Source organism: Mastacembelus armatus, chromosome 16, assembly GCF_900324485.2.
Source record: "Mastacembelus armatus chromosome 16, fMasArm1.2, whole genome shotgun sequence".
NCBI lineage: Eukaryota > Metazoa > Chordata > Actinopteri > Synbranchiformes > Mastacembelidae > Mastacembelus > Mastacembelus armatus.
In genome coordinates this window covers 25,397,463-25,417,482 of record NC_046648.1, presented here as the reverse complement: position 1 = coordinate 25,417,482, position 20,020 = coordinate 25,397,463, and the positions used below count along the sequence as shown (strand labels likewise).

General features: G+C 46.1%; 1 protein-coding gene across 1 annotated transcript in view; it reads right to left on the bottom strand.

Moving 5' to 3' along the window:
* The window catches only part of LOC113136349 (neural-cadherin), a 79,653-nt gene that overhangs the window by 34,275 nt on the left and 25,358 nt on the right, over positions 1 to 20,020 (bottom strand). The window contains exons 2-10 of the mRNA XM_026317092.1: positions 11,055 to 11,243; positions 8,409 to 8,634; positions 6,597 to 6,801; positions 4,276 to 4,387; positions 3,726 to 3,975; positions 3,109 to 3,251; positions 1,293 to 1,465; positions 1,031 to 1,199; positions 729 to 899 (exon numbers count right to left, since the gene is read on the bottom strand). Coding sequence (XP_026172877.1) covers positions 729 to 899; positions 1,031 to 1,199; positions 1,293 to 1,465; positions 3,109 to 3,251; positions 3,726 to 3,975; positions 4,276 to 4,387; positions 6,597 to 6,801; positions 8,409 to 8,634; positions 11,055 to 11,243 — 1,638 coding nt within the window. The remainder of the gene's footprint in view (positions 1 to 728; positions 900 to 1,030; positions 1,200 to 1,292; positions 1,466 to 3,108; positions 3,252 to 3,725; positions 3,976 to 4,275; positions 4,388 to 6,596; positions 6,802 to 8,408; positions 8,635 to 11,054; positions 11,244 to 20,020) is intronic.

The following is a 20,020-nucleotide window of genomic DNA, read 5'->3' as shown; positions in this document are numbered from 1 at the left end:
TGTTACTGCCTCATTCCAACCAATCACAGGCTGAGCTGCTGCACTACTTCCAAACAGTACTACTTAACAGTACAAGTCGCAGTAACTGCAGTATTTGCAACATTATGAATACTATAACCAGGAGAAATGTAGTATCACTGGTAGAAGTAACAGTAGAAGTAGTAGTGACAGAAGTAGTAGCAGTAGTACTAGCAGTACCAGCAGCAGTACTCACACTGGTAGCAGTAGTACCGGTAGCAGTAGTACTAGCAGTACCAGCAGCAGTACTCACACTGGTAGCAGTAGTACCAGTAGCAGTAGTACTAGCATAACCAGCAGTAGTACCAGTAGTAGTAGTACTCACAGTACCTGCAGCAGTACTCATACTGGTAACAGTAGTTCCAGTAGCAGTAGTACTAGCAGAACCAGCAGTAGTACCAGTAGCAGTAGTACCAGAAGTACCAGCAGTAGTACTTGCAGTACTAGCAGCAGTACTCACACTGGTAGCAGTAGTACCAGTAGCAGTAGTGCTAGCAGAACCAGCAGTAGTACCAGTAGCAGTAGTACCAGCAGTACCAGAAGTACCATCAGTAGTACTTGCAGTACTAGCAGCAGTACTCACACTGGTAGCAGTAGTATCAGTAGCAGTAGTGCTAGCAGAACCAGCAGTAGTACCAGCAGTACCAGAAGTACCAGCAGTACCAGAAGTACCAGCAGTAGTACTTGCAGTACTAAGCAGCAGTACTCACACTGGTAGCGGCTGTTCTCGAATTTGGGCTCGTTGTCGTTCTCGTCCCAGATCACCACGGTGACCTGGCAGATCCCAATGAGCGGCTCCTCCGCCTGATCCGTGGCCGTCACCGACAGCGTGAACTCCCTCTGGCGCTCACGGTCAAAACTGGTGGTTGTGGTGATGACACCTGGAGGACACAGTGTTACAGGTACGTTGTTTACATATGAATACATTCTAATAGTGCAGTACTTCTACTTTCAATACTTTGTTTTCCTGTATTAGCTTTCCTGACCAGTACCGTGTTACCGTGGAACATACCAGTGTCAGGATTGATGTGAAACCCGGACGACAGCCCGTCTCTGTGCATGATGCCGTATTTGACCTCTCCGTTCACGCCCATGTCAGCGTCGTGGGCCTGGACGCGCAGGACGAACGTCCCCGGCGGCTGGTTCTCCAGGACGCCAGCGTTCAGGCTGTAGTTCTGACACTGACGGGACCATTGCAGCAGAAGTACACCGACATTAGTACAACTCTCGAGGTCCATCAGTGTGAGACCAGCAGAACATAAAGGCATAATCACCTCCTCAAAAACCGGTTTGTTGTTGTTGATGTCGTTGATGCCCACGATGACCTGAGCAGAGCTGCTGAGTGGGTACGGCCCACCGGAGGCGTTATCGTCTGTGGCAGTGATGTTGAGGACGTACTGAGGACCCCTGAGCCTGGGGGGCGGACTCCTCCGCAGCTTTATGATGCCTACACACACACACACACACACACACACACACACACACACACACACACACACACACACACACACACACACACACACACACACACTGTTCAGTCTGCTCCCCCCATGACCTGGACTCAGAAATTACAGCACCTGATTTTCAGTTTGCGTTCAGTTTGTATCCAACCTGACAGTTTTAGTCCAGCTCTGAAATGAAACTACATTTAAATGGAGTCTGCTATAGGTTTGTGAAGTTTATGGTTTTTGCTGAAAAATAAATTGCTTTTATGTTCACGGGGAATAAACACTGTTGTTTCCCGCTGCCAGAGGACAGTCTGACAGCTCTGAATGTATTTCACAGAAATAAAGAAAATAAAGAGAGACGAGGAAAGAAAACACCTCAGAGCTGCTGCTGAGCCCCTCACCGTCATGAAACTCAGAAAGTTTGGGCTCCAAAAACTACTTCAATAATCTGAGTTTTTGTTGCACATGTTGTTGATGATGTGAAGGGTCATTTCACACAGCCCTGGAGAGTAACTCCAAACATTTACTCCAGTACCGTCCTGCCGTCCGGCTCTGAGATGTTTGGAAGTGGTCTGAGCGTGAACGTTGAGTAGAGGTTCCGATAAACGTAAAAATCACAAATCTGAGTGTGTTTGTCTTCAGATTTCCCAGGACACATCAGGCAAAGGTTCAAAAACACCAGAGGAAGAACGACACATGATGTGGGTGCACACCTGAGCTGCTGCTGTTCAGCCTCTTCTTTTGCTTTTGGGGCCCTGGGTCTTGCTCAGAGACTCAAACAGCCAGTGTCAGTGAAAACGTAACGCTGCTGTGATGTTGCTGCCAGCCTGCAAAAAGCCCCTCTTTTCTAAGTCAGGTCTAAAACAAATGTCATATTTCTGAGCGCTAACAATCCCTTCCACATTACCATAACACAAACAAACAAATAAGCAGCTTCTGTAGCACCACGAACAGACACGGGGGCTGGGAGGGAGCGAACACATCTACATGAAAATACTTCACAGCTCTTTGAAGTGACAAAGCAGAGCGAGCCAAAGGCCATCTGCTGCTCTGTGTGACACACTCTCTCTTAATATATCATTTATGTGCAAATGTTCACCACTGTATGTGCTGCGTGTGCATGCAGAGCAGTGGGGCAGTGCATGCTGGGTGCATGCTGTCACGTTATCGGTGACAGGGGATTAGACCCACACACACACACACACACACACACACATTAGAGTCATCATAAGTGTGTGTTTTATTTATGCATGTTTGTGTGTTTCAGGGGGTTCACTGGCCTTGTTAAAGCAAAGTTTGACTCATTAGCACAACAGCAACCCCTTTACTCTGTGTGTGTGTGTTAAAACATTTGAACAATCATTCCTTTACATTTGGTAAATTCTGTTCACATCACATCAGCAGTTTCCTCTCAGACCTGATGTTTCCACCAGATGTTCTCAGATCAGATCTGAGCCACGTGCATATGTGGTCCTGGATCCGATTCCTCTCCAATGTGTGAGTGTGTGAACTGAATCTTTATGTGATTGGCTGAACGTTGCTCGTGTGTGTGACTGACACCAACATGGCGCTGCTCACTGCAGAAAAACCTGCCTTATGTTTATTTGAAATACAACGTGTGTGAGCGTCGTCGCCCCCTCACCCTTCTGGTTGTCCAGCAGGAAGTTGCTGTCCTCGTTGCCGCCGGTGATGGCGTAGGAGACGCCATCTCCGTCTGGGTCGTGGGCGTGGACGATGGCAACCAGCGTGTCAGGACCGGCGTCCTCGCTCAGGAAGGTCTTATAACTGACAGAGACAGAAACGCGACGGAGATGAAGAGGAGAGTCGGTTTGGATGCTGATACTTTTGTTCTTCAAAAGAGTTTGAATGCAGGATTTTCACACCATTTCTACTGTTTCTGAGGTAAAGGATCTGAGTGGTTTGATTTTCAGACGCTCACAGATTCAAGCGTGTTTGGTACAACAACTTCCTCCAGGGTGAATAAAGCAGTTTGTTATTTTATCTTAACTGGGGAAAGAAAAGAACAAGTGAGGGAGGGACAGAGAACAAGAGAGAACGTTTGAAAGAAGAAACAAACTAAGGCACAATGCAAGAGGAGAGCAGGGAACAGATGGAGGAAGAACAGCAGGATTAAAAACCAGAATTAATTAGCAGACTGGCTCTGTGGGCGAGAGACACTGACTGTGACAGGAGAGAGAGAGAGAGAGAGAGACTGAACAAACTACTGAAAAATGGAAAAAGAAAGAAAGATGTTCCTACGTGCTCTGGGAGAAAACTGGTGCCTCGTCATTGCTATTGGTAACTCGGATGCGGACAGAGGCTGTGCCCGTGCGAGGAGGTGTCCCCGCATCCACGGCAACCACCACAAATTCATAGATGTGATTGGGCCGCTCGTAGTCCAGACGACGGGCGGGGCTGACCACGCCTTCAGAAGTGATGTCAAAATCACCACCATGGACGAAGTAGGACAGCTCGGAGTTCACCCCAGAGTCACAGTCCCGGGCCAGGACTGAGGAGAGGAAGAGCAGAGAGAGACTGTAGTCTGAACTGACACGTCATTCTATGGACATTTCTGCCTCCTGAGGACATTTCAAACTGTGCATTGTGTCACTGAGGCCCCTCACAAAAATAAAAAGGTCCTTGCTGAGTGTTTGAATTCCACCAGTCGCCAGCAACTACAACAGATCACTCTGACACACACACACAAACACACAGAGTAAATTACACCCATAGGTGTAATGTGCTGGTGTTGTGTTCACTGACAAGTGGGCAAATAGTTTATCAGAGCATCAGCGTCTGTGTGTGTTACCTTGCAGCAGGGAGGTTCCAGGTGCGATGCTTTCAGGTACGTTGTCTCTGGTGTAGATGGAGTGGAGGAATTCTGGCGTGCAGTCGTTTTCGTCTGTTATGTGGACGACCACCTGCAGGAGGCGCAATCACTGAATTATCTGGCGTCTCATGTCAGATTCGTGAGTAAATGTAACGACAATCCTTTTCAGTTATTTTAACATAAACCTGCTGATTTCAGGACCTGGTCAAACCAAATGATTATTTGCACAGCATCTTTTCTTCAATGTGATTAATTTAATTTAAGGCAAATGCTCTAGAGCACACACAGTGAAAAAAAGAGAAAACAAATATAAAATAAAATATATGAGGGAATAAAAGTTTTAAAACAAGAATACAATAAAAAAAATGACAACACAATAAACGGTTAATATAAAAACAGGACTAAAATGCAGGTTGCAACCACAAGGCACAGTCAACATGAGCACCAAGATTTTCCTGTGCAAGCAAAATACCTTTCCCTCGTTCTCGCCCATTTCAACTATCCTGAGCTGCTGCTGAGCTCAGCCCAAAACTCTGTTTTCCATTCCCAAAAAGCCTGATTTTGTGCGACTGTGGACCCTGAGAACAGATTTCCTACACAGGTCTGAACCTTCAACACACCACCTGTTCCGTAATAAACAGCAGGGCAGCTGAGGGGCACAAGCACCACATTTAGATTCACAGCTGCTTCGGCAAACATGGACTGAATATTTAAACTGGAAACGAGAAAACCGACTGGGCCCGACAGGGGTTCCTGATAAACAGACTGGGTCTGACACAGGGGTTTCCGATAAACCCACTGGGTCCGACACAGGGGTTCCCGATAAACAGACTGGGTCTGACACAGGGGTTTCCGATAAACCCACTGGGTCCGACACAGGGGTTCCCGATAAACCGACTGGGTCAGACACAGGGGTTCCCGATAAACCGACTGGGTCAGACACAGGGGTTCCCGATAAACAGACTGGGTCCGACACAGGGGTTCCCGATAAACAGACTGGGTCCGACACAGGGGTTCCCGATAAACCCACTGGGTCCGACACAGGGGTTCCCGATAAACCCACTGGGTCCGACACAGGGGTTCCCGATAAACCCACTGGGTCCGACACAGGGGTTCCTAATAAACTGACTAGTGTGACCCTGCCACAGCCCCTGAAGCTTCATGTACACTGTGATCCAGTGTGTTCTTCAGTGCAGATGAAGCAGCTTTTAGAATACGGTTGGTTCTGGAATCCCCCCGAGTGCTTCTGCTTCGTTTCAAGTATTTCTGGCAGTTTGCTGCCGACTGGAGCCGACTCCAGCTCCAGGATGCACAGCAGACTGAGTCCAGGCTGGGACTCTGAAAATGTCCTGGAAAGCTAAAGGCAACAAGAACTGCAGCTGCCACAGTCGCTCACTCGTTCTGTCCCTTCACCGTCTGAACCTGGTTCAAACATGAACCTGAACCCTGTGTCTGGAACTGGTTGTAACCCTAACCTAACGTGATCACTGTCAGGGCAGAACTGGTCTTTGCCGAGATACCAAAGTGCTCACGCAAACACACACACACACACACACACACACACACACACACACACACACACACACACTGGACAGTGTGCTAAGTGCAGAAACCTGGCAGCGAAGCACTGACTCTGCTCCCTTCATAGACTCTGAAGACGTTATACAGCGGGTAGCTACATCTGTTCACATGAACACACACACATTGACACACACACGCATGAACACACACACCGAGACACACCTAGAGAAATCCATTCTCATCTGCTGTCAGTGTCCAGATGGAGGAGACAGACAGCGAGAAGCTGCTAAACTACCAGCATCCCCAAAGGCCTCTGGTGCTCTATAAGCTCGGCCAGATAATTCACTCTAAAGGCCCAGCTCGTGTGTGTGTGCGTGTGTGTGTGTGTGTGTGTTAACCGAAAACTAACAAACCAACTGCTGATGTGGTCAGTGAGGGTTTAAACGCAGCGGCGAGTTTTCATCATGAAGCTGCTGGAGTCGTGGCGCCGTGTGTTCAGCATGAATAACGAGCACACAGGCAGAATAAACAGGAAATGAAACAGTTGCATCACAGCGTCGGATTCAGCTGCAGCCTCATTGGGCTTTAATGAGTTTTCAGCGCTCAGCACTGAAATACAGTGTGTGTGAAGACACAGCTCTGACCTGCCTGGTCCAGGAGGATCCATACTGACACTTTAACACTCCTCATTAAAGGACTGTCCAGAACCTGGTTCAGCTGGTCTGTGCTGAACCTGCACTTAGATCTCGGCCTATGTGGGTGGATGTGTGGCTGTGTACCTCTGCCACGCCGCTCAGGCCGGTGTCGGCTTCAGAGGCCCGGACCTGCAGGGTGTGCAGGTTGTGTCCGCTCTCGTAGTCGACGGTCCTGGTGAGGCCGAGCGCGCCGCTCTCCTGGTTGATGCTGAACAGGTTCCCAGGATTCACCAGCAGCATGTAGGACAGGCTCTTCTTCTGGAAGGAGACGGCCTGGACCGCCGCAACTCTGCACACAAACAATATGGGGGGTCAACCACAAGGCTACATCCACACGGAAAGGCCCCTGCTGGGTTTTAAACCAGGAACCTTCTTGATGTGAGGCAACAGGGCTAACCACTAGCCTGAGCTGCAATACATTTGGGTTTCATTTCTTTGAATGGTTAAGATAACAGGCACGGCCATCTCAAAACTAAATGAAGGACCAGTTTGGCCCTGAGAACATTCCCATGTTCACATCAGAGCTGCAGTTTCACAGGCCAAAGTCTGGGTCTGATGTCAGGAGTTCAGGTTCCACAGTGCCCTCCCGGTCTAGGCCCCGCTGGGCCGTGACTGCTTCACTAGAACAGAAACGAAAAGAGACTGAGAAAGTGTGAATGTGAGCCTCTGCATTTCTGTTTCCAGCCAGAGCTGACACGTGTTGGTGCCCACACACACACACACACACACACACACACACACACACACACACACACACACACAGACTGCTCACAGGGTGGCATGGAAGCTTGGATATTAATACAATGTGCTTTGCACCAGCAGCCCTGAGGGATTCACAAAGACACACACACACACACACACACACACACACACACACACACACACACACACACACACACACACACACACACACTCCCCTTCATGTTTATCCAGACCTTCCTTTTAATAAATATTTGAATTCGCCACACTTTCAGATTCTCAGCCTCAGGCCACACTCATACATCTGGGTCCTCTTCCTCCATCCCCCGGTCCTCTCCATCTTTTCCTCCCTCTCCCTCTCCCTCCTCTCTCCTCCTCTTCCTCCTCTTCTTTTGTCTCGCTCTGCAGGGCTCATCTCTTCATGCATCACATGACATGCAAAGCCGCAAGCTGACCGAGGAGACAACCACACTGCAGCAGAGCAACCGCACAGTGGGAATCTGCACTAATAGCTTCACGCACAGCACCGCAAATGCTGCCCTATGTGCACCGCAACACTCACACACACGACCCTGATAGCACAAACACACACAATCATTGGTCGTGTGTTTTCAAATCGTCTCTGCAATGACTTTAATCAACTTCATCAGAACCTGACTAGTTGGTTTGATTTGACTGGATCTGTGGGGAAAAACAAACCTGGTGAACTGAACAGTCCTGAAAAACCCTGGACTGTGCCTGTGTGCTACGGCAGACTAGCCCTGAATAAGAAGGTTCCTGTTCAGGCTCGTCTGCTGCCTTAATGTGGCTACGAGCCGGTCAGTGCTGAAAGTGTTGGGTCTGCACCTGCGGGAGTTTCTGTAACGGGCCATAAGTAAAAACGATCGACAGTCTCTCTGTTGCTGCAGAAAAAGGAGCAAGAAGACAAAAAGATGCTAATGTGGTTTTTATGCTTCTTCACGTTCCCTGACGTCTTCCTGTCAGAGTTAAAAACCAATGCTGGGGAAAAGGTCGACTGATGTTCAGGCCAGTATGATATTTCTAGGTAAATTTCTAAAACACTGTTATGTCAAAGCAGCTTTCATCAACATTTACCCTCATATGTGATTCTCTCACGTCCACAGACAAACCATGAAGACCATGAGACCTTTACTGAAAGGCACAACCCCCAGCCCAGACTGACGCTCCGTGACTCACGCTTGGCCGACAGGTGTGTCCTCAGGTGTGCTCAGGCTGTAGCTGGAGTTGGTGAACTGGGGCGGTCGGTAACCGGCCAGCACGGCCACCGTGGCCGAGGAGCCTTTCCGCCCACGTCCGTCCACCGCCTGTACCCGCAGCAGGTACTCCTTACTGGGAGTCAGAGGTCGCCCCGTGGTCCTGATCTCACCGGAGCGGCGGTCCACCTCGAAGCGCTCCTCCCCCCCTGCACAGAGAAGGACACAGTGAAGAGGCCTCCTGTCCTGGTGACTCCTTTTCTCTCCTCACATTCATCCCTGCAGCAGATTGGGCCCATGGAGCCTGAAGCTGCTGTTCCACAAACCACAACGTGGTCCCGGGCTCTAGGGGGCATTTATGTGCCAGATGTTGACACCAACAGGAACCAGCAGGAGTCAGAAATTAGTTTTTGTTTCTGAAAAGTAGAATAAAGCAGCAAGAAACTAAGCAAAAGCAAGTCTGCAGCTGTGGATGTGCCAGAACATTTGCCAACATCAACCCCAGTGTCATCCTGGATACCTTCATGTTGATGCAGTGACTTTGTGAAGTGTGAAGGATGAAAGACGCCAAACCTCTGAGTTGGCGTTTCAGCTCCTGTTCCTGTACAGGCTGTGACCCTGAACAAAAGCTGCAGTTTGACCAGAAGACTCCGGTCAACCTGCGACAGCCCCAACAGACAGAGCTCAGAAACGCTGGAGTGAATTTGTGGTCATGGAGCTGAGGTGCTGAAACTGAGTCACAGCTGTCTGGTTATGAAAAACCAAAAACAGAAAACGGAGGCTGCAGGGTTGTTGGCTGGTTATCTGTGAGGAAAGAGTGGGTCTATTTTTTTACCCACGTCCCCCTGGGGTGAGGACAGAGGAGGAGGAGCCAAAGATGGAGATGGAGAGGAGGAAAGAGAGAGGAAGAGGTGGAGAGAAGTGAGGGATGGAAGAGAAGGAAGGAAGAAGCTCAGCTGTTGACCAGCTGCAGCCGACCTGTCAATCATCTCTGATGTGAGTCTGTTCATTTTAATTTGATCCTTTATAATAATCAGTGTCTGATTTATTCCTCCTTTACTCTTCCTGTGGTGTAAGTGGAAATAAATACAGATATTTTAACAAACGTGGGTTTTAAAGATCAAAGAAAGTTTTTCATTCCATTTGTAGTTAAATATTTAGGTTTACATTTTAATTTGAAGTCACATCCTTGTCACAGTAAATAAGTAACATGCTGCTCAAACTGTACATTTATGACCCTCAGTAAAATCCCATTAATGCCACTAATTGGCTTCACACTCACTGTGTGGATGTATTTCTGTACTGGCACCATATTAAAACCATCTTTAATGTAAATTATTGGATTATTCGTTGGTACACGTGTAGTCACACTGTGCCAAAGGGAAGTCAGAGGCTTTTAATGTGAAAGCATCAGAAATTAGTTCCCAAAATATCTCTGCTGCAGCTTCCTCCTCTTTCCTCCTCTTCTCCACTAAAAAAGGATAAAAAATAAAAATCCACAGCCATCGGCAGCCGCCCGCCCACCTCCCACTCGCTGCCTCTCCAGAGACTCCTATTATTCCCAAATCTGGGAGCTTTCTGTGCCCCAGGGAGCGATTAACGGAGCAGCTCCCTGCCGATTAGGAGCGTTTTTCTCTCCCTCTGCAAAGTGACGCTAATTGAAATTCAACAAGTCCAATTTTATTTAGAAATCGCTCCTTTGAACAAAACAGGTTTGTCACCGAGCGGCTGACTCCTTTTACCCACGCACTGTACTGAAGTACATGCTGATACTTTTGTACTTTTACTACAGTAATGTTTTAAATATGCAGGATTTTACGCTGTGCTATTGCTACTGGTACTGCAGTGAACAATCTGAGTACAGTGGTAGAACAAATACTCAGACCCTTTATTGCAGTAACTGAAGCAGTACCACACTGCATTCAAATCCTACTTAAGTAAAAGTATTATCAGTAACATGTCCCTAAAGTATCAAAGTAAAAGTACTCACTGTGCAGTAAACTGGTCAGTGTTTGACTGTTTTATCTGATGAATATTCCTGCTGCATTAATATACATGTTGGACTTTACTGCAGTAGTTTGGACCAGTTTGAAGTACTTCATAAACTGAGTAAGTTCATCTGCAGCAGTGCATCATATCCTACATGTTAGAGGTTTTACCTGCACAGGAAGGGGATGGAAAGTAAGTCCAGCTGTCAGACACATGCAGTGAAAAGCACAGTATCTGCCTCCGGACTGTAGTGGAGTAGGAGTATAAAGCTGCAGGAAATGCAAATACTCCAGTAAAGTATAGGTACCTCAAATTAGTACTCATGTATAGTACTTGAATCAACGTGGTCACTGTCTGAGTTTTTGCTCCACTGACAAGTTTTATGAAACAGCACTGGAATAAGATTAAAGCTGTGATAGGTAACAGTTTTTTTAAGTGCAGACATCAGATCATTTGGATCCTAAAACATCTTTCTATGGTCTCGTAAAGAACGAGTTTTTACAACATCATACTGGTACTTTTCTCTCAACTGGTCCTCAGGAAAACTAGACATTGGCGTCTACAAACTTCTGGCCACATATGCACAGTATATATTAGAAATGAGACCTAGAGGAAGGACAAGACAAAAAAAGCCACTCACCGTCCAATAAGAGGAACTGTGCCTGGGTCGGCGACCCGTCCCGTTGCCGTGCCGAAAGGCGGTAAACAACAGAACCAGGTGTGGCGTCAGGACCCACAGCGGCCAGGTAAGGTGACGGAAACATTGTCCACTGCAGGTCGGCCTGACTGGGCATGCTCAGTGTCAGTCTGCACAGGTACCACTCCTCACCTGGATGAGGCAAAGAAAGAACAGATTTTTTATTGTGGCGAGTCTCACTACGGGCCAGCGCTTCCTGTCTGCAGCTCAGTCTGAAGAAAAGGCAAAATTATCTTTAAAATATCTATTTGATTTGTTAAATATTTGACTTATTACATATTTTAGTCTTAAGTGTTTGTGCTGCTGTCAGTCAGAATCAGAATTTCTTAATTTTCACATAGAGGGAATTTGTCCAAACAGGTTAAAATACTAGTTAAAATAAACAAACACATGTTGGCAGCTCTGCTTGGTGCAAACGTGTGTGTTTGTTTTGTGTGTCAGCTCAGTGTCTGTCAGCCAAAGACGACGAGGTGACTTTTCTACAACATCCATCGTGTTTCATCTCCAGCTCCTGCTCAGGAGGACGAGGGGAGGAAAGCAAGCAGCTCCTCCAAAATAAAAGAACAAAACTTCCAGAGATCACACAGCAGAAGTTCCCAGTGACACACACACACACACACACACACACACACACACACACAGGTTCGTCTGTGCGTGTGAGTCGACTCTTTTTCTTCATGTCTTTTTTCATGCCGTCTCGTTCTGAACAGGGATTTGTTTGGTTTGAAGGTGCTGGTTGTTGTTTTGGCGCCTGTGTCGTTTCACGGCAGCGCAGGAGACAAGACGGGAGAGGAGGTGAAAACAGAACAGTGCTTGTCTTTTTCTATCACCTCTGAAGGTCTGTCAACAAACTGGGGGGGGGGGTATGGAGAGTTAGAGAAGAAGAGGAGGAGGAAAACAATGGAGGAAAAAGGAGTAATGAGGAAGATGAAATGAGAGAACATGAAGAAAGGAGTGAAACGATAAAAGACATAAGCTGTAGATGAGTTTCCTCCAAAAACCATCACTGAGACATGAAGCACATATTTGAGCCCGAGTGTGTTTCATCCTTCCTGACGTCCCACTGACGCCTGTACATCCAGGCCCTGTCACCAGGAGCTGCTAATTGTTGGCCAAAAGGTAAACAAATGACAGTTCCTGTTTGCACCCCTCAAAGCCTCATGGGAGCTGAAGTTCCAAAGGCACAGTGTAAGACAGCATAATAATATTAAGTCTCCTGTTAATAGAAATGGAGTAAAGGGCTTAGTCAAACTGATGGTTTGGCTTTCAGAGAACTGAATTTCAAACTGACAAATATGTCTCAGCCCACATGTCAAATTGTACGCCAAACATATGCCTGACATTTATGCTACTACAGGAGATGGTTATGATCAGGGGGCGGGGCATCAGGGTTGGGGTCAGGGGTCATCGATACCAAAGTGCGTATCCATTGCATATTGCACATATTATTTCCACATCGTGTCAGCTGTTTGTGTTGGGGCGACAAGTGAAGGTAAAAAATCCAGGTATTCTACTAAATCTGTGAAAAAGGAGAAAGAAAGACAAGAAGCTTGAGGTCAAAGGCAACAAAGAGGAAGAGGAGGTGATGAAGGAGAGGTCTTCTAGCTCAGTGCTCCCCGTCTTCTTCTACATCACTGGTCTCCAGGCTTCAGTCAGATCATACAGTCCATAATAATCATATCTGTAGGGCCTGTTGTTTTACATATGCTGTGCATTGACACAGGATTTAAGTGATTTAAATCAGTCCCATTATCACAATAAACAGCAACACGGTCGACCTCAGTGCTGGCACTCACCAAAACTGGCACTCACCAAAACTGGCACTCACCAAAACTGGCACTCACCAAAACTGGCACTCACCAAAACTGGCACTCAAAGGTCACGACAGCAGGATAATTCCCTTCATTAGCGCTGAGATAAGACCAGCTAAGCAGTGATGCTGTGACCAACAGGGACATTAACATAAAGTAGATCTTAAAAGTAAACCATGGTCTTACTCAGCACAAACCTCTGACCTAATGACTCACCTCAGTCTCTCCAGAGGATGAACCGTGACTTAAAGTCCACACACAAAGTTTGACGATCAGGAAAAGCTGATCCCTGACGTGAGCCGCTGAGCTCGGCCCAGAACTCACTGAACACACCCATGCATGAGCGACGTCCAGCCTGGAGCGAGGAAGAGGAGTGGAAAGTGATGAAGGGCTGGAAACCCGAATGCTGCGCAGGCATTTCCACACGGGGACGGACGTTTTTCCACGTCTCAGTGTGATGAGTGTGAAATGATGTTAGAGCATTTGAAGAGTCTTTTCTCTCGTGTCCATGTTTATTTGCTGAGGTGGCTGTGACGCAGGTTCTGCTGTGGCTCACTTTGTCTCTGGCTCAGGACACATGAACGAACATCAGCTTCATTTTGTTCCGCTCAGGTTTCCAACCATGACTTATTCTGCCCCTTTGTGTCTGCCCATGTTCCCCGGGGTTTGGGGGGGTGATTTCCTGTTAATGGTTGGATTAAATTTTCGCTCCAGTGAACCGCACCGGTTTTTATGTTGGACAAGTTACTTTTAGCATTTCAGGCATCTCAGACTCTTTTCTTGGTGCAATCAGAGCTCAAGGCTTTGCCCTGGACTCTTTTAAACTTCACAGCGTTGTGATCAGTTCGATTTTATGTTGTATGAATGCAATCAGAAGGAAACAGGTCAGTGAACAGTAAAGTGGAGAACATGTCTCCATCTGTGATGAGGCTGCACTTTTAATCTCCTGTAAAGCAGCTGGCGAGAACATGTTTTATTCCAACTGAGGGCTGAACGAGTGGAAACAGCCCCACAGCTGCTCCGGGGCTGCAGCAGTCAGTCAGTCCAAACATCAGGCTTCATGTTCTGTTCATGTTTTTAGCGTCTGTGTGCAGCTGCTCGGCCAAAAACATCTACTTTAGAGTGGATGCTGCTGGAAGATCTTCTCACATCAGGCACGAAATATTTCTGGGCTCCAGGGCAGCAGCGTTGTGATGAGCTCATGTTTGAACCCCAGGACCCAGGGCCTGCTGAACGCTTCACCTGCACAACGCTTGGTTCTCGAAGAAGAGGCACCGTCTCCAGTAATGAGGGAAGCGAAGGGTGTTGGAGGCGTTTGGAGCGGTTCCGTTTGTGCCCGTAGAGATTGTACTGGGTCGGTTCGGCTCAATAAAGTCGGTTAGATCAATAAAGTTTGAACACTAAACAAGGCCACAGTCTCATGTGTGCTGTGCCGAACAGAACGAGGCAAACAGGAAGTGTGCACAATGAGACGTCCTTTATAAAAGCGGATAAATAGTCCCAGTGAAGTGCAGCTAAGTCCATCTTAAGCCGCCACTTACTCATTTGAATGTCAATGCAGAGCGTGTCACAGCTTGTTATGCAAACGAGGCTAAAAAGAGAAAGGGAATTGTGCTTTGTCTGCACCACACTCCACTCTGCTGTCTTTGAATTTAAATTCATGTTTGTTTGGGGAGGGCAGTTGTTTGTGTGACACTCAGCGTAGCAGGATGAGAATGAGAGGAGCTATTTTCTGTCTCTTTCCTCTGAGTCTGACTTGAATGGCAGCTGATGTATTCAGCAGAGCCGTCTCAACAAACCAGTGCGCTGCACAGAAAGGAAACCGCCGCCGCAGAGCTTCAATTAGGGGAGGGCTGGAAAACAAGATGTGGGGGATTAGATGACACTGTGGACGCACCCACAGGTTGTCACACAGCAGATGATGAAAGTGATTAAAGTGCAAGACGTGTTTTTAACAAAGCGGTTTGTCAGCGTCTGCTCTGCAGAGCGACGAGATAAAAACTGAGATCAAAATAAAACGAGGAAAGACGAGAGGCAAAGTGCAGGAAGAGTCAGACAGACGAAGAACAAAACAAACACAGATCCAGAAATAAGCGACAGACCGGCCCCCAGTTAACCTCCAGACCGTTTGTGACAGCTGCAGGTGTAAAAATCATCCTAAAAACAATCAGCTCAGCATCCTCACTGTGCCGCTGCTGTTTGCTGCTGTTGGCCAGGCAAAGAAATGTCCACAGGGAAAGTGTCATGAGTGTCCAGGCTGTTTGGACCGACTGCAGGACTCTGGTACTGGGACTTTAGGGTTTAGTTGAAGTGACAGCACAATGTCCTCCTGCTCCCTGGACAGAGACAACAGAGTCAAACTGCCAGCATGTGTTATGGGTGTGAATAATAATAATAATGATAACACTCACTGAGTCAAATACTGAAGGAAAGAAAGAACTAATACCAGTGACCCTGTTTCTGCCTCTGACAGCAGGCAGGAGCTTGGAGCAGCTGTTTTATGTTGCTCTAGTGGACAACGAGGGTCAACTCTCATTATGCAGGATGAAGCTTTATTTCCCAAATTTCTCTACGTGTTTGCACAGAAAGCACGACGGCTGCACGTGCACAGCAAAGACAGATGGGACTTGGACGTGGACTCAGGCTGCATAGACACAGTGACTTGGGACTTGACTTGGACTCCAGATTTGACACCGTGAACAATTATTTTAAACAATTTTACTTTTTATTTGTTTACTGCATCGATATTAAGGAAACGTCTGACGAGTGTTTTTGTGTCTTTTATAGTAAAAGCCAGTTTTAACTAATCAATATACCAAACAACCAGTCAATGCTGACACTGTTGCTAGGTGAAGGTGTGAGGATAAAGCAGTACGTGCTCTTCAGACGCATCAGTGCAGTTCTCTCAGCACATGATGGAAGGCCCGTTTCAGCCATGAGAGACTCGAGTCTTGACTCGGACTTGCACAAAACGGCCGAGGAGCATCTCTGCAGGAAAGACGGTGGACGATGGCACCGTGCAACATGTGTGTGTTATGATGCATGTGATGTTTACCACATGTTAGGTCCTATTTGTGTGAGGTCCCTCACACACTTTGCTCTTTTGGACAAAGAAGCTCTTGTTCTTACGGTCGGACGTCACCGTCATGGTCTCTAATGTGTAGGTGTGGAACGAGTCTAAAGTGCACGTAGAAAAGTGTGTGTGTGTCCTGGACTTCAGAGGGGAGTTAAAGGAAAAAGGTTCAGCAAACTCCCTGTCATCATGGACGAAGTTCAGTAAAAGCATCAGTGCCATGAAGAAAATGAAGCGATAAATGACTGAGCACAGACAATCCAGTCTGGGTTCTCATTATGCAGTCGAGTCGAGGTGAAAGTCTAAATATCGATGGACAAACCTTCCACTGTTTGTGAACCCAGCTCTCCATCTGGTCCCTGGGAGCCAGCGGACAGAGGCCTGCTGCATCCTAATTAACCACCTTATAGACTGGCCTACTTTACCTCTGCACACACACACACACACACACCCTCACACACACACACACACACACACACACACACACACACAGAGCCAAAGTCCTGCAGGCGCCCAGTTAATTAAACCCCATTTTTCACTGCTAATGAAGAGAGAGAGGGATGAAAGAGGCAGCAGGAAAACGATGGAGGGGAGTGAGAGAGATGAGTTTACAGCCGTGATAACAAGGCAGATAATGACGAGAATAATAAATGACAAGAAAATGAAAAATCAATGCAGAAATCTGCCTGAGTGGAGGGAAACCACACAAACACAAAGCGATGCTTCGGTAAACAGAGACGTTGTGGCTGCGCCGAGTTTTAAATAAATGTCAAGTTTAATGACACTTTCAAAGACGAAATCCAGCAGAATAAAGAGAAAGTTATCACTGACATACACCAGGTCTGCCTGAGCTCAGCAGCTGCTGGATTCAGGACCATTGTCTGGATCAAAACTGAGTGTTAGAACTCAGCTACTCCAGTTCTGAGGTATTAGTACTTTACCTGAGTATTTCCATATTGTGCTGCTTCATCCTTGGACTCAGCTACCCAGCGGTATATAAAGTACTTCAAATTAGAAGTATATAAGGTAGTTAACGTCAGCTACCTAGCGGTATATAAAGTACTTCAAATTAGAAGTATATAAGGTAGTTAACGTCAGCTACCCAGCAGTATACAAAGTACTTCAAATTAGAAGTATATAAGGTAGTTAACGTCAGCTACCCAGCAATACATAAAGTACTTCAAATTAGAAGTATATAAGGCAGTTAACGTCAGATACCCAGCGGTATATAAAGTACTTCAAATTAGAAGTATATAAGGCAGTTAACGTCAGATACCCAGCGGTATATAAAGTACTTCAAATTAGAAGTATATAAGGTAGTTAACGTCAGCTACCCAGCGGTATATAAAGTACTTCAAATTAGAAGTATATAAGGTAGTTAACGTCAGCTACCCAGCAATACATAAAGTACTTCAAATTAGAAGTATATAAGGTAGTTAACGTCAGCTACCCAGCGGTATATAAAGTACTTCAAATTAGAAGTATATAAGGTAGTTAACGTCAGCTACCCAGCAGTATACAAAGTACTTCAAATTAGAAGTATATAAGGTAGTTAACGTCAGCTACCCAGCGGTATATAAAGTACTTCAAATTAGAAGTATATAAGGTAGTTAACGTCAGCTACCCAGCAATACATAAAGTACTTCAAATTAGAAGTATATAAGGCAGTTAACGTCAGCTACCCAGCAATACATAAAGTACTTCAAATTAGAAGTATATAAGGCAGTTAACGTCAGATACCCAGTGGTATATAAAGTACTTCAAATTAGAAGTATATAAGGCAGTTAACGTCAGATACCCAGCGGTATATAAAGTACTTCAAATTAGAAGTATATAAGGTAGTTAACATCAGCTACCCAGCAGTATGGAAAGTACTTCAAATTAGAAGTATATAAGGTAGTTAACGTCAGCTACCCAGCAATACATAAAGTACTTCAAATTAGAAGTATATAAGGTAGTTAACGTCCGCTACCCAGCGGTATATAAAGTACTTCAAATTAGAAGTATATAAGGTAGTTAACGTCAGCTACCCAGCGGTATATAAAGTACTTCAAATTAGAAGTATATAAGGTAGTTAACGTCAGCTACCCAGCGGTATATAAAGTACTTCAAATTAGAAGTATATAAGGTAGTTAACGTCAGCTACCCAGCAATACATAAAGTACTTCAAATTAGAAGTATATAAGGTAGTTAACGTCAGCTACCTAGCGGTATATAAAGTACTTCAAATTAGAAGTATATAAGGTAGTTAACTTCAGCTACCCAGCAGTATACAAAGTACTTCAAATTAGAAGTATATAAGGTAGTTAACGTCAGCTACCCAGCAATACATAAAGTACTTCAAATTAGAAGTATATAAGGCAGTTAACGTCAGCTACCCAGCGGTATATAAAGTACTTCAAATTAGAAGTATATAAGGCAGTTAACGTCAGATACCCAGCAATACATAAAGTACTTCAAATTAGAAGTATATAAGGCAGTTAACGTCAGATACCCAGCGGTATATAAAGTACTTCAAATTAGAAGTATATAAGGTAGTTAACGTCAGCTACCCAGCGGTATATAAAGTACTTCAAATTAGAAGTATATAAGGTAGTTAACGTCAGCTACCCAGCGGTATATAAAGTACTTCAAATTAGAAGTATATAAGGTAGTTAACGTCAGCTACCCAGCGGTATATAAAGTACTTCAAATTTGAAGTATATAAGGTAGTTAACGTCAGCTACCCAGCGGTATATAAAGTACTTCAAATTAGAAGTATATAAGGTAGTTAACGTCAGATACCCAGCGGTATATAAAGTACTTCAAATTAGAAGTATATAAGGTAGTTAACGTCAGCTACCCAGCGGTATATAAAGTACTTCAAATTAGAAGTATATAAGGTAGTTAACGTCAGCTACCCAGCAGTATATAAAGTACTTCAAATTAGAAGTATATAAGGTAGTTAACGTCAGCTACCCAGCGGTATATAAAGTACTTCAAATTTGAAGTATATAAGGTAGTTAGCGTTAGGAGCACAGCACTACAGGAATGTTCTAAATTGCAGTAATTCTAACACGTGTCTGAATGTTCCTACTTGCGGTGAATGTGAGATACTGAGGTCCAGCTGGATTTGAGGTCTGGGGATTAAAGCCTTTACACTGTGAGAAGTCCAACATGGCTGCAGCGTCCACAGAGCAAACTGATGACATCGTTGCATCAGTCCGCTCAGCGAGCTGAGGCTGAAACCACAAGAAGCTTCGCTCCGTTGGCAGCGAGGATCCCAGTTTCCCACGGAGCGGAACAGAGAACCCTGCAGGGCCCCCAGTTCAAACCACACAGACAAACAGTGGATCCACAGGCCCGGTTCCTATTGACCCCAGAGCAGCGAGAATCGATGGCACAGCGGGGAGGGGGTGAAGAAGGAAAGGACTGGAGGGAAAGTGTGTCACATTAAAGAAGAGAATAAAATGGCGAAGACCAAATTGCTCCGTCTGATCTCCACTCTTGATTGGCTCGATGGAAAGAGGCATCATGGGAAGTGGGGCAACCGTACGGGTCGAACAGGATTTGCCGATAACTTGCAGCTTTTGTGTTAATCTGCTCAGAGCAGCAGAGGGGGGAGCTGCACAGAGTGAAACAATAAGAAGAGGATGGATTTGTTCTGCGAGAGTCAGACCAGACGATGAAAAGACGACAAGAACGGCAGGAAACATGATGAAAAATCAATCACCTGAGTAAATCTGTTAAAGACACCTGGAAAGTGGGAAAAGGAGGGAAAGCAAAACATAAAAAGACAAGGACGGACTAGTTTAGACCAGATCAGGCTTATCCGATCCTCACCAGACCAGAAGAGCTGGACCAAGTACAGACTAGACTAGCCCCAGGTGATGCTGAGGTTTAATGGGGGGTTCCTAGACTGGACTGGATTAAGGTCAGGGGGCAGCAGCTTGGACACGTCTCTGGGTCTCTGGTAAACTTTGGTGTGTTTCCTCTGGTCGTCATCATTCAGTGTAGGAAACATCAACATGGAGGAGGGGGGGCAG